Below are 18,053 nucleotides of genomic sequence, written 5' to 3'. Positions count from 1 at the left end.
TTGACTACTGTACATGTTACGTGTAATGTGGAAAATGGTGTAGGAAAGATTGTTTAATATACTGCATGTTGGTGTTGTTAGTTTACAAGATTCCTCCAATTTCAGATTACAACAGTCAACGTCCATAGAATCTAGCGACAGTGATTCCAGCGACGGAAGGAGAAATATTGTTGCCAGAACCATAGCCAAGAGATTGCCGAGCCTTCATAATATTCTCCTTCACCCACCTAAGGTTCTTATTGGTGTATGATGTTACTGCTGAGCTCTTACAAGCCATAAATTAAACTTCCATTACACACACTTGTTCAAACTAAAATAATGGAGTCCTGCCGCTGTCCATGTTGCTCCTATTATAGCATGTGTTGCTTGGCAGCTTTAGTTGGACTGGAGAAGTGGAAGTGAGAACATGTGAGGTGAGTGGATGAAGGTTTCCTCAAGTGGAATGGAGAAGTGGAAGTGAAAGTTCAGTGGTAAGAGTAAGGTGCAGAGATGGATGGTGGGAGGGAGACCATGGCGTGAGGGGAAGGAAAGTACCTGTAGTAGTGTGGATGAATTAATGGAGAGTATGATGATGTGTGGGGAAGAACATAGCTGGGTGAGGCAGTGACAGGGGTAAGTGGGGTCTAACACAAGTACTGTATTACAATGGGAAGAATTGATGACAGAAGATGAACTGAGAGTTCATGTGTTGTCGATTCATGCTGCCTTCAGTTTAGTGGGAAAAGACTTTAAGTCAAACATATTTATAATAGTCTTCTTCCTTGATATAACTCATTACATAGTGTGTTTATACACTAAATGCTTATAATTATTTCCAATATATTTTTTTTGTTACAGAAAGGTTTATTATTAACTGCGTATGGTCAAGAAGTTGAGCCGTTGGGAAGTACTCGCTTACAGGTTGTGACCTTGGTAGCTGCTTTGGTGGTTGCCAATGACCCCATCGTCCACAATGCCCTCTATGAACTTAATACAGTTGAATATTTGCTGGTGAGGATTTTGTTTACATTATAATGTATATATTAACACACACATCTTTCTCTCTCTCTTTCTTGTAGAATTTTTTTCTATATAAACTTTTTATTCCGATGTACCTTTTTACAAACAATAGGGAAAATGTAGTAAAAAGGCCCCCTCAAGGGGGGTTTGGGCTGCCAAAGGGGAGGTTGTTGCAGTCAGAAAGAGGGGAACTCTTTTGATTTTTTTTGGCATAACCTTCAGCAGTATGTGTGCAAAATTTTAACTTTATATTTTTTCTGCTATTTGCTGGTTTTTGTGCTAATTTGACTGGACTATATTACAGTTTGCTTCTCTGCCACATCTCTGTGTACAAATTCGTGGCTGATAAGTAGGCTTGCCAGTTCCATAACATGTAAACCATTAAGAGGTTATTGAACCGAACATCTTATGTAGCTGTCAAGCATAATTATCCATCAGAGACAAGACAAAACCAACCATACAGTAGTCCTTTACTGTTACCTGTTACCGACTCCAACGACTCGCACCAGCCATTTCTATCTTGAGCCCTTTTCATGATTGTATTTAACCCTTAAGCCCCGGGTTCGGGTGCCGCTGGCAGCAACCCCGGTGGGAGTAAATCGAGAAAATCGCCTTTTCCAAAATATTTTTTACCCTTTTCAAATGATAAAACAATAAAAAATAAATAAGAAAAACTATATTATGACCCTCTAGAAACTTCCTTGGCCACATGGAGGGAGGAGAGGGGGGGGGGGAGAGATAAGGAGACAGTGTTGGTTTGACAGCTGATGCTCGTGGTCCCTACTCACTTAGCAGCTATTTTTAGCTCTCCTTTGTGTCCGAGGTGACCAATAATGTATATATTTACTGATCTTAATTATTAGCTATAAATGATTCATTTAGAGTTTTTAATTTGCCTTATTTTTCATTTAAGGTGCTTGGCAACACTCGCCAGTCGGTCGCCAGGCTGTCTTTGTGTTTGGTAGAGCAAGTAATGTATACAATAATAATATTTCCACAAATAAATGCATTTCTAACATAATCATTGCATTGTTTTACAGTAATACTACACTACACAGAAGTAGGAAATTATGTTCAGGAAGCTTCCCTGTGGCCGAGCATGTGATGTAACAGGCAAATAGTCACACTGGAACCTGATAACCCGCGCTGGGCATTGAAACAGTGGCGGGAATAGGTGGACGTTCTGGAACATCACCCGGGACACGCTGGTTCCTCTTCATTCACTGTCTCCAGTACAATGAAGTGGTTGTGGCATTCAAGTTGAAACTCTTCTTTAATCTGGGGATCTATTGCAGTTTCTTGGTATCATAGCGAGTCAGTTCCTCGTGTCTCTCTCTCGCTTCTAATTTCAACTGTATGGTTGCCACAAGCATTTGGTGGTCACTTCCGACATCCGCACCTCCATACGTCCTCATATCTCATAGCGAGTTGCACCTCTGCTTACCACTCATAACATGGTCAGTCTGATTGCGATAGTTCCCATCTGTAGATATCCACGTATACTTATGAATATCTTTATGCTTAAACATTGCCCCGCCAATAACAAGGTTCTTAGCCGAGCACAAACTGATCAAACGCATACCATTCTCGTTAGCCTCGCCCAATCTCTATTTTTTCATGACATGTTCCATGCCACGGTTATTGCTTCCCACCTTCGCTTTAAAGTTGCCTAGAACCATCTTTATATCTCTGTCCAGAATACTGCTCAAAACATCCTGTAGTTGCTCATAGAAAGCATCTTTCACTTCATCTGGTATGGTATTTGTAGGCGTGTAACACACTGCAATGCTCATATTAGCTTGCTTAGACTTCAGTCTTGCTAACAACATTCTTCCTGCACCAACTGGTTTCCATTCTGTCAGCGCTCTCGATGCACTTCTACTCAACAGTAACTTGACACCATCTCGTCTTAAATCATCCTCTCTACCGGAAACAAGCAAGGTGTTTCCATCAGGTGTCACTACTCGATTCATTCCTCCCAATCTTGTCTCATTCAATGCCATAATGTCAATCTTGTACTGTTTGAACACACTCTCCACCTGTTCAAGTTTACTATCCTGTGTCATTGTTCTAACATTCCATGTCACAATTTTGATAATGTGTCTTATTGATAAACCGGGAGATTCTTAGCACCCCTCTTCGCCTGGGACTGGGGGCTATATCATTGTTGTCAATCATCATAATGGTTGGCGGAATCCTTGGAGGATTCATCAGCAAGGTACTCCAGAGAGGATGCCACCTCCTCGTGTAGCGCAGTTCCCATTTAACTTGGGCAGGTGACCCTTATCATAGAGCTAAGCGCCAGAAATCACTGCCGGGAATACAGTTTGTCGTACCCTACCAGGAATTTCACCAGTCACCCCGCTGCCAGTGACTTCAAGTGGTTCACATAATATCATCTGCTACCCATATCTCGTTGGCCGACTAGTCAAAGTCGTTACCAGGGAGCACCACGACGAGGTAGAGACATGAGCCGAGTCAGAAGGGTGAGCCAAACTCCACTAACCTCCTTATTAGTTTAAGGAGTGACTACTGGTGGGAGAGAGGTACTGTCTCACTCCATGCTCCCCTTTACTGTACCTGTAGGTATTCACTACTTTCCATCACCATGGAATTTATATGGTGGGAAAGTTATTTATTCTTACCAGGGATTTTTATGTATGTAATTTGTACAGTATATATAACTGTGCTTAAAGGAGATAAAGTATTAGATATTTTTTCTAATTATTTTTTCCTTTCACAGGATCTGTTTTTCAAGTTTATGTTGAATAATTTCCTACACACACAAGTAGAGCAGTGCCTGACAGCTATATTGACCAAGGCCCCAATTGCCTCTTCACCTCAGGGGGAAACCGACCATCTTTTGCTCACTCAACTTTTTACCGAATGTCGTATCATTGAACGAGTTATAACTGCCTATGAAGAACCTTCTGAACCACATGAGTAAGTTCTTTCTTCAGTAATATACTCTTATGTAGTCTGGTGTCCATCGGTCTTCAACTACTGTACATGGACTGTATGGAGCAACACTTGATATGGTGAGAAGAATGTCACCACCACTCTCAGTCTTAAACAATTACATTATGATGAAAATCTTACCTTTCATCTGATTGGTGCAGTTTCCTTTGAATAGATTGAATTATGTGTGGGTGTTGACCTTTTACTGTTAACTTGTGTACATATAACAATAACAATACTGCACCATTCAGTAACCTGACTGCTTTCGATCATATTCAGTGTGTGCATATCTCTAATGTAGAGTAGACCAGTATAAGATTATGCTAGATAAAGTTTTAATATACTCTGCACAGTAAGCTCATGCAAGTACAGTAAAGCCTCGAATAACGACGTTAATGTGTTTTCTAATATTGCAGTGTGAGGTGAATCATCGTATCGCGAATCATTAATTACTATTAAAATAAAGCATTAATAATGAGATGCGTTCCCAAGTGTGACCTTTTCATATCTTTTGTGTGGCTTTTTGCCATCTTTTCCCCCCAAAACAAAACAATTAATGAAAATTGCAAACTATATTCTTTAAAAAATGTTTCTGAATGACCTTATACAATATACAGTAAATGAATAATAATGTGGTCACACAAGAGGAGATGTGACGCCATTGTTTTTGTTTGTGTTTACAGCCGGGAGTCCGGGACGATAGTTCTACACGAGAAAATGAAGAAAATATGACCCTGGTTGTAGCTGTAGTAAAATTAATGTAAAAAATAGATGTGTGTGTTTTAAGTAATATTTTTTAATGTTAATAAATGGAACAATAAAAGTAGCTAACCACTAATGGTAAAGAAAAAAAAAGAGATGGATTGGGAACGCCAACATATACGTGCACATTTAAGGATACCGCGTCATTTATCTTTTTAAGAATATGTACAAAAGATTCATTATTGTTTATTACTGAATATGTATTTGATTGAATTAATCTTTATATTTGCAAAATGAACAATACAATTCATTAATAATACAGTGGGGTATGCTATAACGAATCTAATTGGTTCTAGAACCTTGTTCGTTATAGCATTCGTTCGTTATAGGATTAATCCGTTCCAGGCCCCCAAATACAACCACTTAACACTGAAAAATATAATATAAAATTGTAAAAATTGTAAAAAAGTGCATAAATATGCATCTAAACCCCTGAAATAAAGAGTATCATTAATACTTGTAATAAAAAACAATAAATTAGAAAAAAAAAAAATTAAATAATGTTCGTTGTAGGAGTTTCGTTCGTTATAGCATTCTCAATTTTATAGGTAAAACCGTTCGTTATAGGAATATTCGTAGTAGGATCCGTTCGTTATAGCATACCCCACTGTACGTAGAATATTGAAAAACACAAGAGAATAAGAGACGGCATTGTTGTCAGTGTTTACACCCATAATTGTCAGTTATCCACCTGAAGCTGAAGAAAATAAGACCCTGGTTGTTGTTGTAGTAAAATGAATGTAAAAACTATGTATATTTTAATTAATGTTATTTAATGTACAGTAGAAGGAAAAGTGATACTGATAGTGGAACGCCAATGTATACGTGCACACTCAAGGAAACAGTAATTTATCTTAAGAATATGTACAAAAGATTCATTATTGTTTATTACTGAATATGTATTTGATTGAATCAATGTTTATATATGTTAAATGAACAATGCAATTAAATAATAATACATAGAATATTAAAACACACACGAGGAGACAAGACGGTATTGTTTTCGTGAGTGACGATGGTTCTACATAAGAAACTGAAGAAAATAAGACCCTGGTTGTAGCTGTAGTGAACTTAATTTAAACAAATTGAGTACCTGTATGTATGTTTTAAGTAATGTTATTTAATGTTAATAAATGGAACACTAGAAGTAGCTAACCACTAATGGTAAAGAAATAAGGCGAGACGATTGGGAACTCCAACGTATGAACAGTAAGTGCATACATGTGAAAACATATCGTCATTTCTCTACATATGAATATGAAAGCCACCCTTATTTACTGTTCATTTATGTTTTAAATGATATTTACTAATGTAAAATAAAAATTCTACTCGCCAATGGTGGTAAAGTCTAAAACGTAAGGACAGCCAATGAATATTGTGCGAGTTTTGACTCAGATGACGAAGTCATCAGGTTCAACTCTGGCTGAAGTTGAAGGTAGAAATCTTTTGCTTTTAGTTAAATTTTAATGCTTTGTTCTGTTAACGGATCCACTTCAGAAAATGTGTTCGTTGCTTGCTCCATATAATATCTATAGACCTCTCACCTTTTTCATATCGTTTTAACACATCTAGTTTCTCGGCTAAGCTTATACACTTCCTAATAGCTTTTGAACCAACACTACCATCACTTGCTCTCTTGCTCATGTTGAATAGGGATGCAAAAATGCTGTAAGAAACCTGAGAAAGTTTGTCTCCTGTTCCAGATGCGTGAAAACATAAGGCCCGCCAAGCTCCGACTGTTGTTTACCATTCATTAGCAAGGCAGCTTCTTTGTGCAGGGAACTCTTAATTTTTTTTTACAGCATTTTTTTTTTATAATACATATCGAGATTTAGTTATTATTTATATGAAAAATTTATTTTATTTTTATTATATTTTGGTCGTAAATTGAAATGGGTCCTAAATTAACTATGGTTTTAAATGTGAAAAGTTGTTGGTTGAACCGTTGTTATCGGAGGCTTTACTGTACAGTACAGTAATATCCGTGTTTGCTGGAACAATTGATGTAGAGTGTTTCTGGGTTTGAGATATTTCTGGGTATTGAGACAAATTCTCTTCTGGAATTTTTCTGGGCATTGGTGAATGTTACTCTGTCTAAACTACACATCTAGTACAGAGCACCGCTGTTACAGAGGCTTAACTGCTGCCGGACAGACAGCTGTATTTATTTATGCAAACACTACTGTACATGTACATTATTGTAAATAAACAAAATATACTACTTTATGCATTATATTGTAGTCACGCTCCATGAAGGAGGGCACACACACTGTATGCTGTATATACACCCTTTACTCACTAGCCTACAGTAGGCATCCACTTTACTATGTACAGTTCTGTACATATGATACTTTCACACTTACTGAATGGACAGTATAGTGTACGTAACTGTAATAACGTTTTACGTCTAAACACTGCTTTAACAGTATTTTTGCCTCATTGTATCCTGGTACAGTGATGAACAATACTGCACAACACAGATCATATGCAAAAAACAGCAGTGAGCGAATAAACAACTTGTACAATGGCAACAGACGATGAAGTGAGAGTGTCACGATGCTGGAGGTTGAGAGGTAGGCTGTGAGATAAATCAGCCAATCATAGGCATCCCATGCAGTCGCATGACAGTCGTAGCCAATCAAAGCTCATGAGCACTCTGAGCCTACACACCCATGCACTCGGCACATGATGCACTCTCTCGGAAAGTTATTTGAATGCCCGGAGTGGAAAGATTTTTCTCAGAATTTCTTGGAATTCAAATTTTTTTCTAGGTAATGGAAAGTTCCGAGGATTGCTGATTCTTGCTAATGGGTAGCTTAATACTGTATTAATCAGTGAAATTATATTACTTAAAATTTTATGATTTTCACTGCATTATAGGTTGGTTACAGTAAGTAAGATTTATTTGTCTTCAGAGTTGTAATAATTATGTAAAAATACATCATCATGTAACACTATCTTCTTGTCTTTTGCAGTACTAAACAGATCCATAATATCAAAGGCTACATGGGTCACTTAAGAGAATTAGCCAACACTATTGTTCAACAGGCTGAGTTTGGCCCCAACCAGCACCGTATCAAGCGACTGATCCAGGTACAGTACAAGAGATAAGTTCTTGAAACATGTGATTGTTGTAGCCGAGTCTCATAATATGTACTGTACGGTAGAGGAATGTTTCATTAATGTGAGAAGAAAAAGCTGCTAAACTTAAACAATGGGGGTATAATATAGTATAGTATAGCCCTCACCTGGGAGACAATTACTCAACTCTGCAACGCTTGGAGGAGCACCACACAAGAAGGTGTCAATACTTTCGAGTTAGCCTGACTGCATACCGAGGCTTACGAGCGACAATGCAGGAAAGATAATGCTGCCACCCCTCCTGCACTAGATGTAGCCCTCCACACATGCAACATCTGTGAACAACTCTGCCAGTCCCATATCGGCCTCTTTAGTCACCTTAAAACTCACCAACAAAGGTGACATCCTTAATAACTCATATCATTGTGTCATAGCTGGATAATCGTCATACTCGATTCCGAGTTGCAGCAAAGTAGTAGTATAGTACAGTACAATACAGTACGGTACAGTATGGTATAGCATAGCATAGCATAGCACAGCACAGCACAGCACAGTACAGTACAGTAAGGTATAACTTAGCATCGCACAGTACAGTATGGTATAGCATAGCACAGCACAGTACAGTACAGTATGGTATAGCATAGTACAGTGCAGTACAGTAAGGTATAACATAGCATAGCACAGTACAGTATAGTATAGTCCTATAAACTATGTTGGCTTATTTTTACTTCAACCTGAATTATTCCATTATCTATGAATTACTTTTATCCTTGAAATACTTAATCATTGGTTTTGACAAATACAGTATATGTATAGTACAAGCCTTTCAGTAAAGGTCATGATGAAACAAAGTGTTCACCAGTATTGTCATCTGTAAACTTGGTTAGGTAAACCCACCAGACTTTTTTATCCATAATTTTTACATTACATTTGACTTAATGTAGGAGGAACTCTGTTATTCATTAAGTCACCTTCTTTTTATTAACCCATATTTATATTAAACTATGGAAGTTTTTGTTATATTGAATAGTAAGTTCTGCATACAGAAAATTTAGAGTTTTGCTTGTAATGAAATCCCAAACACATACAGTTAAAGTACAGTATACACAAGTAGCATTTATACTTATGTACAGTTTCCTTCACTTGTACGTTTACAGTGGGTCGTCAGGTTTTGTGGCAGCCCTGTGTTTGTTTACATTCAACACAAGGAAACTCGCAACAATATTAAAATAAATATCTCAAAAGATATTGATTTGTGGAATATTTAGATGACAAGCCCCTGTAAATGCACAAGTGAAGGGGGCTGTACCTACTGTGTATGTAAATCATCATACACATAGAGCTGTGCATTTAGCTGCATAGTATTTTACATGTCTGTTGGTGCCTTATTAAGAATACTCATAATTAATTTTCTTTTAGGATCTCCCTGGTGATAAAGCTACACAATGGGATGACTTTGTGTCCAATGCTTTAGCAGAAGTCAATCGTAAAAATGAGATTACACCTTTACCGGTAAGATTATTTACTCCATAATAGTATACAATAGTACTACTCAATATGTCTAGTAGGAGATGTAAACTTATCAAAGCATAGAAATACTAAATAGTGATATATTTCATGTGTGTGTGTGTGCGTGCATGCATATTATTTGGTGGTAAGTTTGAAACTCATTATGTTGTGTTGGTTATAAGTTGTAAGACTGAATGTGTTGTGTTGGTTATAAGTTGTAAGACTGAATGTGTTGTGTTGGTTGTAAGTTGTAAGACTGAATGTGTTGTGTTGGTTATAAGTTGTAAGACTGAATGTGTTGTGTTGGTTATAAGTTGTAAGACTGAATGTGTTGTGTTGGTTATAAGTTGTAAGACTGAATGTGTTGTGTTGGTTATAAGTTGTAAGACTGAATGTGTTGTGTTGGTTATAAGTTGTAAGACTGAATGTGTTGTGTTGGTTATAAGTTGTAAGACTGAATGTGTTGTGTTGGTTATAAGTTGTAAGACTGAATGTGTTGTGTTGGTTATAAGTTGTAAGACTGAATGTGTTGTGTTGGTTAGTAAGTTGCATATGGACTGAATGTGTTGGTTATAAGTTGTAAGACTGAATGTGTTGTGTTATAAGTTGTAAGACTGAATGTGTTGGTTGTAAGTTGTAGACTGAATGTGTTGGTTGTAGTTGTAAGACTGATTGTGTGTGTGTGTTGTGTGGTTATAAGTTGTAAGACTGAATGTGTTGGTTGTGTTGTAAGACTGATTGTGTGTGTGTGTTGTGGTTATAAGTTGTAAGACTGAATGTGTTGTGTTATGTTGTAAGACTGATTGTGTGTGTGTGTTGTGTGGTTATAAGTTGTAAGACTGAATGTGTTGTGTTATAAGTTGTAAGACTGATTGTGTGTGTGTGTTGTGTGGTTATGTTGTAAGACTGAATGTGTTGTGTTATAAGTTGTAAGACTGAATGTGTTGTGTTGGTTATAAGTTGTAAGACTGAATGTGTTGTGTTGGTTATAAGTTGTAAGACTGAATGTGTTGTGTTGGTTATAAGTTGTAAGACTGAATGTGTTGTGTTGGTTATTAAGACTGAAAGTTGTAAGACTGAATGTGTTGGTTATAAGTTGTAAGACTGAATGTGTTGTGTTGGTTATAAGTTGTAAGACTGAATGTGTTGTGTTGGTTATAAGTTGTAAGACTGAATGTGTTGTGTTGGTTATAAGTTGTTACTGAATGTGTTGGTTATAAGTTGTAAGACTGAAGTTGTAAGACTGAATGTGTTGGTTATAAGTTGTAAGACTGAATGTGTTGTGTTGGTTATAAGTTGTAAGACTGAATGTGTTGTGTTGGTTATAAGTTGTAAGATTGAATGTGTTGTGTTGGTTATAAGTTGTAAGACTGAATGTGTTGTGTTGGTTATAAGTTGTAAGACTGGAATGTGTTGTGTTGGTTATAAGTTGTAAGACTGAATGTGTTGTGTTGGTTATAAGTTGTAAGACTGAATGTGTTGTGTTGGTTATAAGTTGTAAGACTGAATGTGTTGTGTTGGTTATAAGTTGTAAGACTGAATGTGTTGTGTTGGTTATAAGTTGTAAGACTGAATGTGTTGTGTTGGTTATAAGTTGTAAGACTGAATGTGTTGTGTTGGTTATAAGTTGTAAGACTGAATGTGTTGTGTTATGTTGTAAGACTGAATGTGTTGGTTGTAAGTTGTAAGACTGAATGTGTTGGTTGTAAGTTGTAAGACTGATTGTGTGTGTGTGTTGTGTGGTTATAAGTTGTAAGACTGAATGTGTTGGTTGTAAGTTGTAAGACTGATTGTGTGTGTGTGTTGTGTGGTTATAAGTTGTAAGACTGAATGTGTTGTGTTATAAGTTGTAAGACTGATTGTATTGTGTGTGTTGTGTGGTTATAAGTTGTAAGACTGAATGTGTTGTGTTATAAGTTGTAAGACTGATTGTGTGTGTGTGTTGTGTGGTTATAAGTTGTAAGACTGAATGTGTTGTGTTATAAGTTGTAAGACTGAATGTGTTGGTTGTAAGTTGTAAGACTGATTGTGTGTGTGTGTTGTGTGGTTATAAGTTGTAAGACTGAATGTGTTGTGTTATAAGTTGTAAGACTGATTGTGTGTGTGTGTTGTGTGGTTATAAGTTGTAAGACTGAATGTGTTGTGTTATAAGTTGTAAGACTGATTGTGTGTGTGTGTTGTGTGGTTATAAGTTGTAAGACTGAATGTGTTGTGTTTCTGTATGTGTTATGTGGTTGAATGTATGACCACCTGTGGTGTAATGGTCAGCATGCTCGTCCCGCAAACGAGTGGACCCGGGTTTGATCCCCCGCAGGGTGAAGCTATAGGCAAGTTTCTTATAAGCCATTTGCCACTGTCTATCCAGCAGTATTTGGGAACCTAGATTGTGTTCTATGGTAATGGTTAGCCAGTGAAGTTGTCTGGTCTTCTCGAACTATTCCCTGACAGTGGGTCATGCAGCTTGTTTAACTTGGGGTGTGATTGTTGTGTTGGTGACAGCTTCTACACCATAAACAAATTCATGCATAGTTGGCTCTAGGACTGGTCATCCTCAAACACAAGGGGCAACCATTATGTATGGTATGTAGTTTGGCTATGCTTGTGTTGTTCTGACTGAATTAAGTGGTAATATGTATTGAAATGTTTTACAGGTTTTTAAAGTTTGGTTCAGGAAGGAGTTAAGTGTAGTGTGTGTGCGTGTGCATACGTGCATGTGCATACGTGTGTGTGTGTGCGTGCGTGCGTGTGCATACAAGTGTGCATGCGTGTGTGCGTGCATGCATGTGTGTGCGCATGCGTGTGCACATGATCTCACTAAAGTAAATGCGCACCATTTTTTGCATCGCCTTGTAAAGCTTATATATGCATGAAGTGTGCAGTGTATTACCATTTCATCCTTTTGTCTTGTTAATGTGTGTTTACATTTTGTTTAAAGCTGAATACTCTTCACACAGTTTTAGTTGTAAGTGCCACCAAGCTTATTTCATAAGTTTTAATTTTGTTTCCTTTTGCACAAGCTAGCATATTTTTTTATCAGTAATTAAACCTTATGATTTAAATTGTGCTCTGGGGAAAAGTAACAAGAAAGGTGTAATTTGTGTTGTTTAAAAGTTTAGTGAACAGTGATGATCTTTTGTGAGAAGTGCAATGAGGATGACCTTGATGTAAGAGTCAGCTTGAGGGGTAAATGGTAAATATAGGCTGCATTGTTGCCTGTGATGCAGGATTCCTGTTGGTGTCATAAATATTGCCTTCCATTCCACTGTCACAAAGAAATTTCAGGTATAAAACGAGAATTGGCTGATTAGAATTGATATAAAAATGAGGGGATGTGATGAAGCTAGCTAAAGCAGGCATAATACAGTGACAAATGAAGACTGCCTTATTATACTTTTTGACATACAGAGGCTTTACTTATTTTTTCTTTTGGCACCCTATATGGAGGCTACATTTTAACTGACTTGGATGTTGCTGTCCCAATTTATCTTTATACCTAACTGGTTTAAGCTTCTCTTCCCTCATATACTGTATTGTACAACGAAGATATTGTGGGCTTGATGCACATTGTTGGGAAGAGAACTCCTTGTCTTACACATCAAAATTGTGTGAACTTCTTAACTATAAGACCAAAATAGACTTATTGAGGCTTTTCCAATCAAAGCATAATGGTTGTTGTTATGTAATGGAGCCAAGGAAGTCATTACTATTTAACTGATCTGGGGTACTGTAGAGTATTAAGTAATTGAAAAAATCCTCTTCTCAGTAGTTAGTTGGCCAAGACCATCATTCAACAACATGTGTTGTCACTCTTCATCTCTCAGGTTCAGGGGATGCATCATCATCTTGACACTGATGACGATTCCGACGATGATTCAAATTTTTATCCACAAACCTTTGACCGTCCCATTGTCAAGCAGGTTAGCAGTTCCTGACTCATGCTACAGTACTGTATTCTCAAATGGTCAGCCAGCAGTTGCTGCTGTACCAGACTTTGCTCTCTCTTCTGCAGTCATCCATCAACCATCACCTGTTATTCCAATTATACAGTATCGGTATCTGGAAAAGACAATCTGAACACCAACAATCATCCTGGGTTTAATTTCAGTATGATGGTAAAGTTATAAGTAGAGCACTAACAGAGGTAATCGTCCTTAAAATATGTCAAACGTGTATTGATTATCTCGGGGTCATGCATGGGAAAAGATGAGGGGTAGTATTTGCATGCTCAAGGAGCTTGTTCCTCACTACATAACAGTGCTAGTTGTCCAACACCACCTTGTGTAGGTGTTAGCCACAAAATGTAGCTATCACTACAAATCCTCAGGAATGCTCACTACAGTAAAAGGAATTTTTATTTATTTATTGAAAACCATCTAGGGTATGTTTTATAATTATTTATTACAGTACATATTTTTACTACATTTTTTATTTTTATGTCCTTTGTAGAATACATATACTGTACTGTACCACTTGTTTTGCTTATTGCTTGTTTCTTTTTTCTTTTTCTCCTTTTTGCTCCCTCCCCCAATCCTGCTCTGGTGTGTAATCATGCAATACTTTAACCTGCATGCTTGATAGAGGAACTACGTGCTTAGTGGTAGCTCTTCCGGAAGTGAGCATGATTGGGGGCTGACTCCAGTAGAGGCAGACGACACAGACGGGTACCAAGAGAGGCAGGAGCAAAGTGAACAAGAGAAGGGGGAGGAGGAAGAGAACAAGGAACCACAATATGTATTTTGTCAAGATACTGAAACATACCGTCTGGCGGGAGGAAACAAGGTGATTAACCCAAGGAAAGAAATGGAGGATCTTTCTTCAATGTTTGATTCATATCTTTGGGGTTTATATATATATATATATATATATATATATATATATATATATATATATATATATATATATATATATATATATATATATATATATATATATATATATATATATATATATATATATATATATATATATATATATATATATATATATATATATATATATATATATATATATATATATATATATATATATATATATATATATATGCTGATAACCACAAGGAAAGAAGAAAACACGAAGTTCCCAAGCGCTTTCGTGTAATTCACATCTTCAGGGGTGAGTACAGACTAAAGAGAAGTACAAAACAAGGTGTATATATACAGAGGAGGGTGAGACCAGGTCCACAATGGGCAGGTATTAGGTAATGACCCTACTAATCTTTAAATAGCACACAATGGTTGGTGGTCAGGTCAGAGGGTAAGGTGACCCAACCTTCTCACCTGGTTACAAATCTTCTTAATTACAAAATTGTCCAGTTTGTACATACCATTACTCATATTCATGTTGAATGCTTCGGTATGTTTAATGAGACTAGATTCTATGATGTTCCTACTATCAATTGAATTACAAGGTGATATTGAGGAGGCATTATCCCAGTCAATGCAATGCTTGTTATCCCTCAAATGAACAAACAGAGCATTGGATTCCTGGCCTGTCCTAACACTGTATTTGTGTTGTTTAAGTCTAGTTACAAGATCTTTACCTGTCTGGCCTAAGTAAAACATATTACATTCCTTGCAAGGAACTTTATAAATGCAACCCCTGAAGATGTGAATTACACTTAAAGAACTTCGTGTTTTCTTCTTTCCTTGTTATCAGCATATACCTAGATCACGCACCTACAGTGATTTACTTGCATATATATATATATATATATATATATATATATATATATATATATATATATATATATATATATATATATATATATATATATATATATATATATATATATATATATATATATATATATATATATATATATATATATATATATATATATATATATATATATATATATATATATATATATATAGATAGACAGATATATATGCAAGTAAATCACGTCAGGTCAAATCCACATTGCCACCAATTCAACATGAATTTGAATAACGGCATGTACAAGCTGGACAATTTTGTGATTAAGAAGATTTGTAACCAGGTGAGAAGGTCGGGTCACTTGACCATCTGACCTGACCACCAACAGTTGTGTGCTATTTAAAGATTAGTAGGGTCATTACCTAATACCTGACCATTGTGGACCTGGTCTCACCCTCCTCTGTATATATACACCTTGATTTGTATTACTCTCTCTAGTCTGTACTCACCCCTGAAGATGTGAATTACACGAAAGCGCTTGGGAACTTCGTGTTTTCTTCTTTCCTTGTGGTTATCAGCATACATATATATATATATTTATTTATTTATTTATTTATTTATTTATTTATTTATTTATTTTTTTTTTTTTTTTGAAGAATGTGTAGCAGAAGAAACTTTACAGTTAATATAAAGTAATGAAAAAAGGGGACAAAACTGTTGGAGCTAACATAGATAAAGTACAGTACAGTATACCTAGGAGTGGATGTGTCCTTTTGTGAAGTGAGGAGTGAACCACACAAGGATAGGTGGATAGAAAAATATGTGGAGAAAGAGGGAACAATGGCAAGATGAAGGAGTACTGTAAAATATAATGAGAGCAATAACAAGTGGAAGAACAATCTGTGGGGTAAACAAAGACTAAGAAATACACAACTTAGAGACAAGTGAAAGATAGGTCAAAATAATATACTGTATTAGTAAGAGGTTGATGATAGGAGGAGATGGATGAATGGGATGAAAGATGCATTAGAAGTGAAAGGGACAGGTAGCCAGGAAACAGCAATGTAAATTAATGAGTTAGAGGCTTTGATGTTGATTTATTTTGGGGAAGGATGTGCTGCTAGTACAGCACAGTATAATGCTGGCGAATGTTAAGTGTTTAAGGTAAAGTAGATCTGAGGCCTTTTTCAAGTACAGTAAAACACAGCTTTTATTGTAACAACAAGATTGACAACAAATGAAGGCAGAATTTGATATGATTGGCTGGTCTTGTGTTAAAAGAGAGATGGTTAGAAAGGGTACTGTACCATAACATAGTTTTGTTTCAATGTTATAATTTATTTATTTTTATTGTTTACATATTTGTCATTGTTCTGAACACCAGGTAAACTTGGAAACTTGAACTGCACTGATTCTTAAAATATATTGATATGGTGGAAGCTTGTGTAGAATATTTTTGGCATTAATTAATGGAAAAATTGTGAAAAAAATCGGCATATCAATAATGTGGTGAAAGTTTACGTAGTAAAAATAAATAAGTTATAGTTTCGTGTGTTGTGTATAGAAGTATACTGTACTGTAAGGAAGGTTAGGGTGTTAATAACAGGAGAGTTAATGATATTGGTGGAAAAGAAAGGAAAGTTAACAATAAGAATGGGATGTCTGAAGGTGCACATGTTTACTTAGAAAAAGAAAACCGATTAAAACCAAGATGAATGGAAAGGTCCTGTATATATTAGTTTTGTGCATATAATGTTGAAAGATGTGAGGGGAGTTAATTCACAAGTATCTGAAGGCAAGGGGTTAAGAATAAAAACTGGGAGCAGGGCTGTGGAGTATTATAGGAGCTCAAACTAATGAGAAGAAAACCATTAATAGAGAGAGTGTTAGCCAAGGTGGGATATACCAGATGGTGTGTTTGGAAGTGAAGGAGAAATTGTGAATGTTAGTGTGACATACAAGATGTTGAAAGAGAACGAGTAGGTAGTGTGGAATGCTTACCATTATAGGTATCCCTCGCTTTATGAATATTTGGGGTACGAAAATTCACTTATCCTGTATCCTCGATTTATGATCTCCCAATCTTCGATATTTTGCTTGAACGATGGTGATGTATTAACACCACCCCCCTGTGTACGATAAAAAAAATTGCATGAATGATGGTCATCGTCCGGCCAACGTGGAATATGGAACGCATCTCTCGGCACACTTGTCAGCTGCGGTCTCCTGTGCGCCACCACCCGCTGCACTACACTCCCATGTTTTCTTCCATGGTGATTACACATGGCTGTGATTGGGTAGCTCAACGATTATCGGTCGGTATTGGTGTTGTTACATTTTTTCTTTTCTTTTTTTTTTTTTTTTTTACCTTACAGTGAGAGGACATATCTAATGTTCACATTGTACTCTGTGTTAGTGACTGTGAATTGATTTTTGCTGTGTTTTTGGTCACTGTAAAGTGCTTTGCCTCTGTTGTTATGAATATAATGTAAGCAGTGTCAGCCGCTATCATTGTACTTACACCATAATTCGCTCTGTTTTAGTGACAAGCACCTTTGCTTTGTTTTTGTGACTGTAAAGTGAACAGTGTTTGCAAATGTCTGGGAAGGCCAAGGCACCCGGGAAAACCATGTTTCTGGAGGTGAAGCTAGACGTCTCCACTGAAGCTTCAAGAGTCCCCTTAACCCTTAGGCCCCGGGTGACGTTCCAGAACGTCCACCTAATCCCGCTACTGTTTCAATGCCCAGCGCGGGTTATCAGGTTCCAGTGTGACTATTTGCCTGTCACATCACATGCTCGGCCACAGGGAAGCTTCCTTAACATAATTACCTACTTTTGTGTAGTGTAGTATTACTGTAAAACAATGCAATGATTGTTATAAATGTATTTATTTGTGGAAATATTATTATTGTATACATTACTTGCTCTACCAAACACAAAGACAGCCTGGCGACCGACTGGTGAGTATTGCCAAGCACTTTAAATGAAAAATTAGGCAAATTAAAAATTCTAAATGAAACATTTATAGCAAATAATTAAGATCGGTAAATATATACATTATTGGTCACCTCGGACACAAAGGAGAGCTA

The 18,053-nt window shown here is 36.6% G+C and overlaps 1 protein-coding gene across 1 annotated transcript in view; it reads left to right on the top strand.

Annotated features, from left to right (window-relative positions):
• Positions 1 to 18,053, top strand: part of LOC121872849 (serine/threonine-protein phosphatase 6 regulatory subunit 3-B-like) — an 80,933-nt gene that overhangs the window by 29,929 nt on the left and 32,951 nt on the right. The window contains exons 10-15 of the mRNA XM_042375899.1: positions 106 to 232; positions 838 to 990; positions 3,743 to 3,942; positions 7,695 to 7,812; positions 9,220 to 9,312; positions 13,888 to 14,088. Coding sequence (XP_042231833.1) covers positions 106 to 232; positions 838 to 990; positions 3,743 to 3,942; positions 7,695 to 7,812; positions 9,220 to 9,312; positions 13,888 to 14,088 — 892 coding nt within the window. The remainder of the gene's footprint in view (positions 1 to 105; positions 233 to 837; positions 991 to 3,742; positions 3,943 to 7,694; positions 7,813 to 9,219; positions 9,313 to 13,887; positions 14,089 to 18,053) is intronic.

The sequence above is a fragment of the Homarus americanus genome, unplaced genomic scaffold (genome assembly GCF_018991925.1).
Source record: "Homarus americanus isolate GMGI-L3 unplaced genomic scaffold, GMGI_Hamer_2.0 scaffold11022, whole genome shotgun sequence".
Taxonomy (NCBI): domain Eukaryota; kingdom Metazoa; phylum Arthropoda; class Malacostraca; order Decapoda; family Nephropidae; genus Homarus; species Homarus americanus.
The sequence above is the reverse complement of the archived record's forward strand: the minus strand, read 5'-3'. Positions and strand labels throughout refer to the sequence as shown.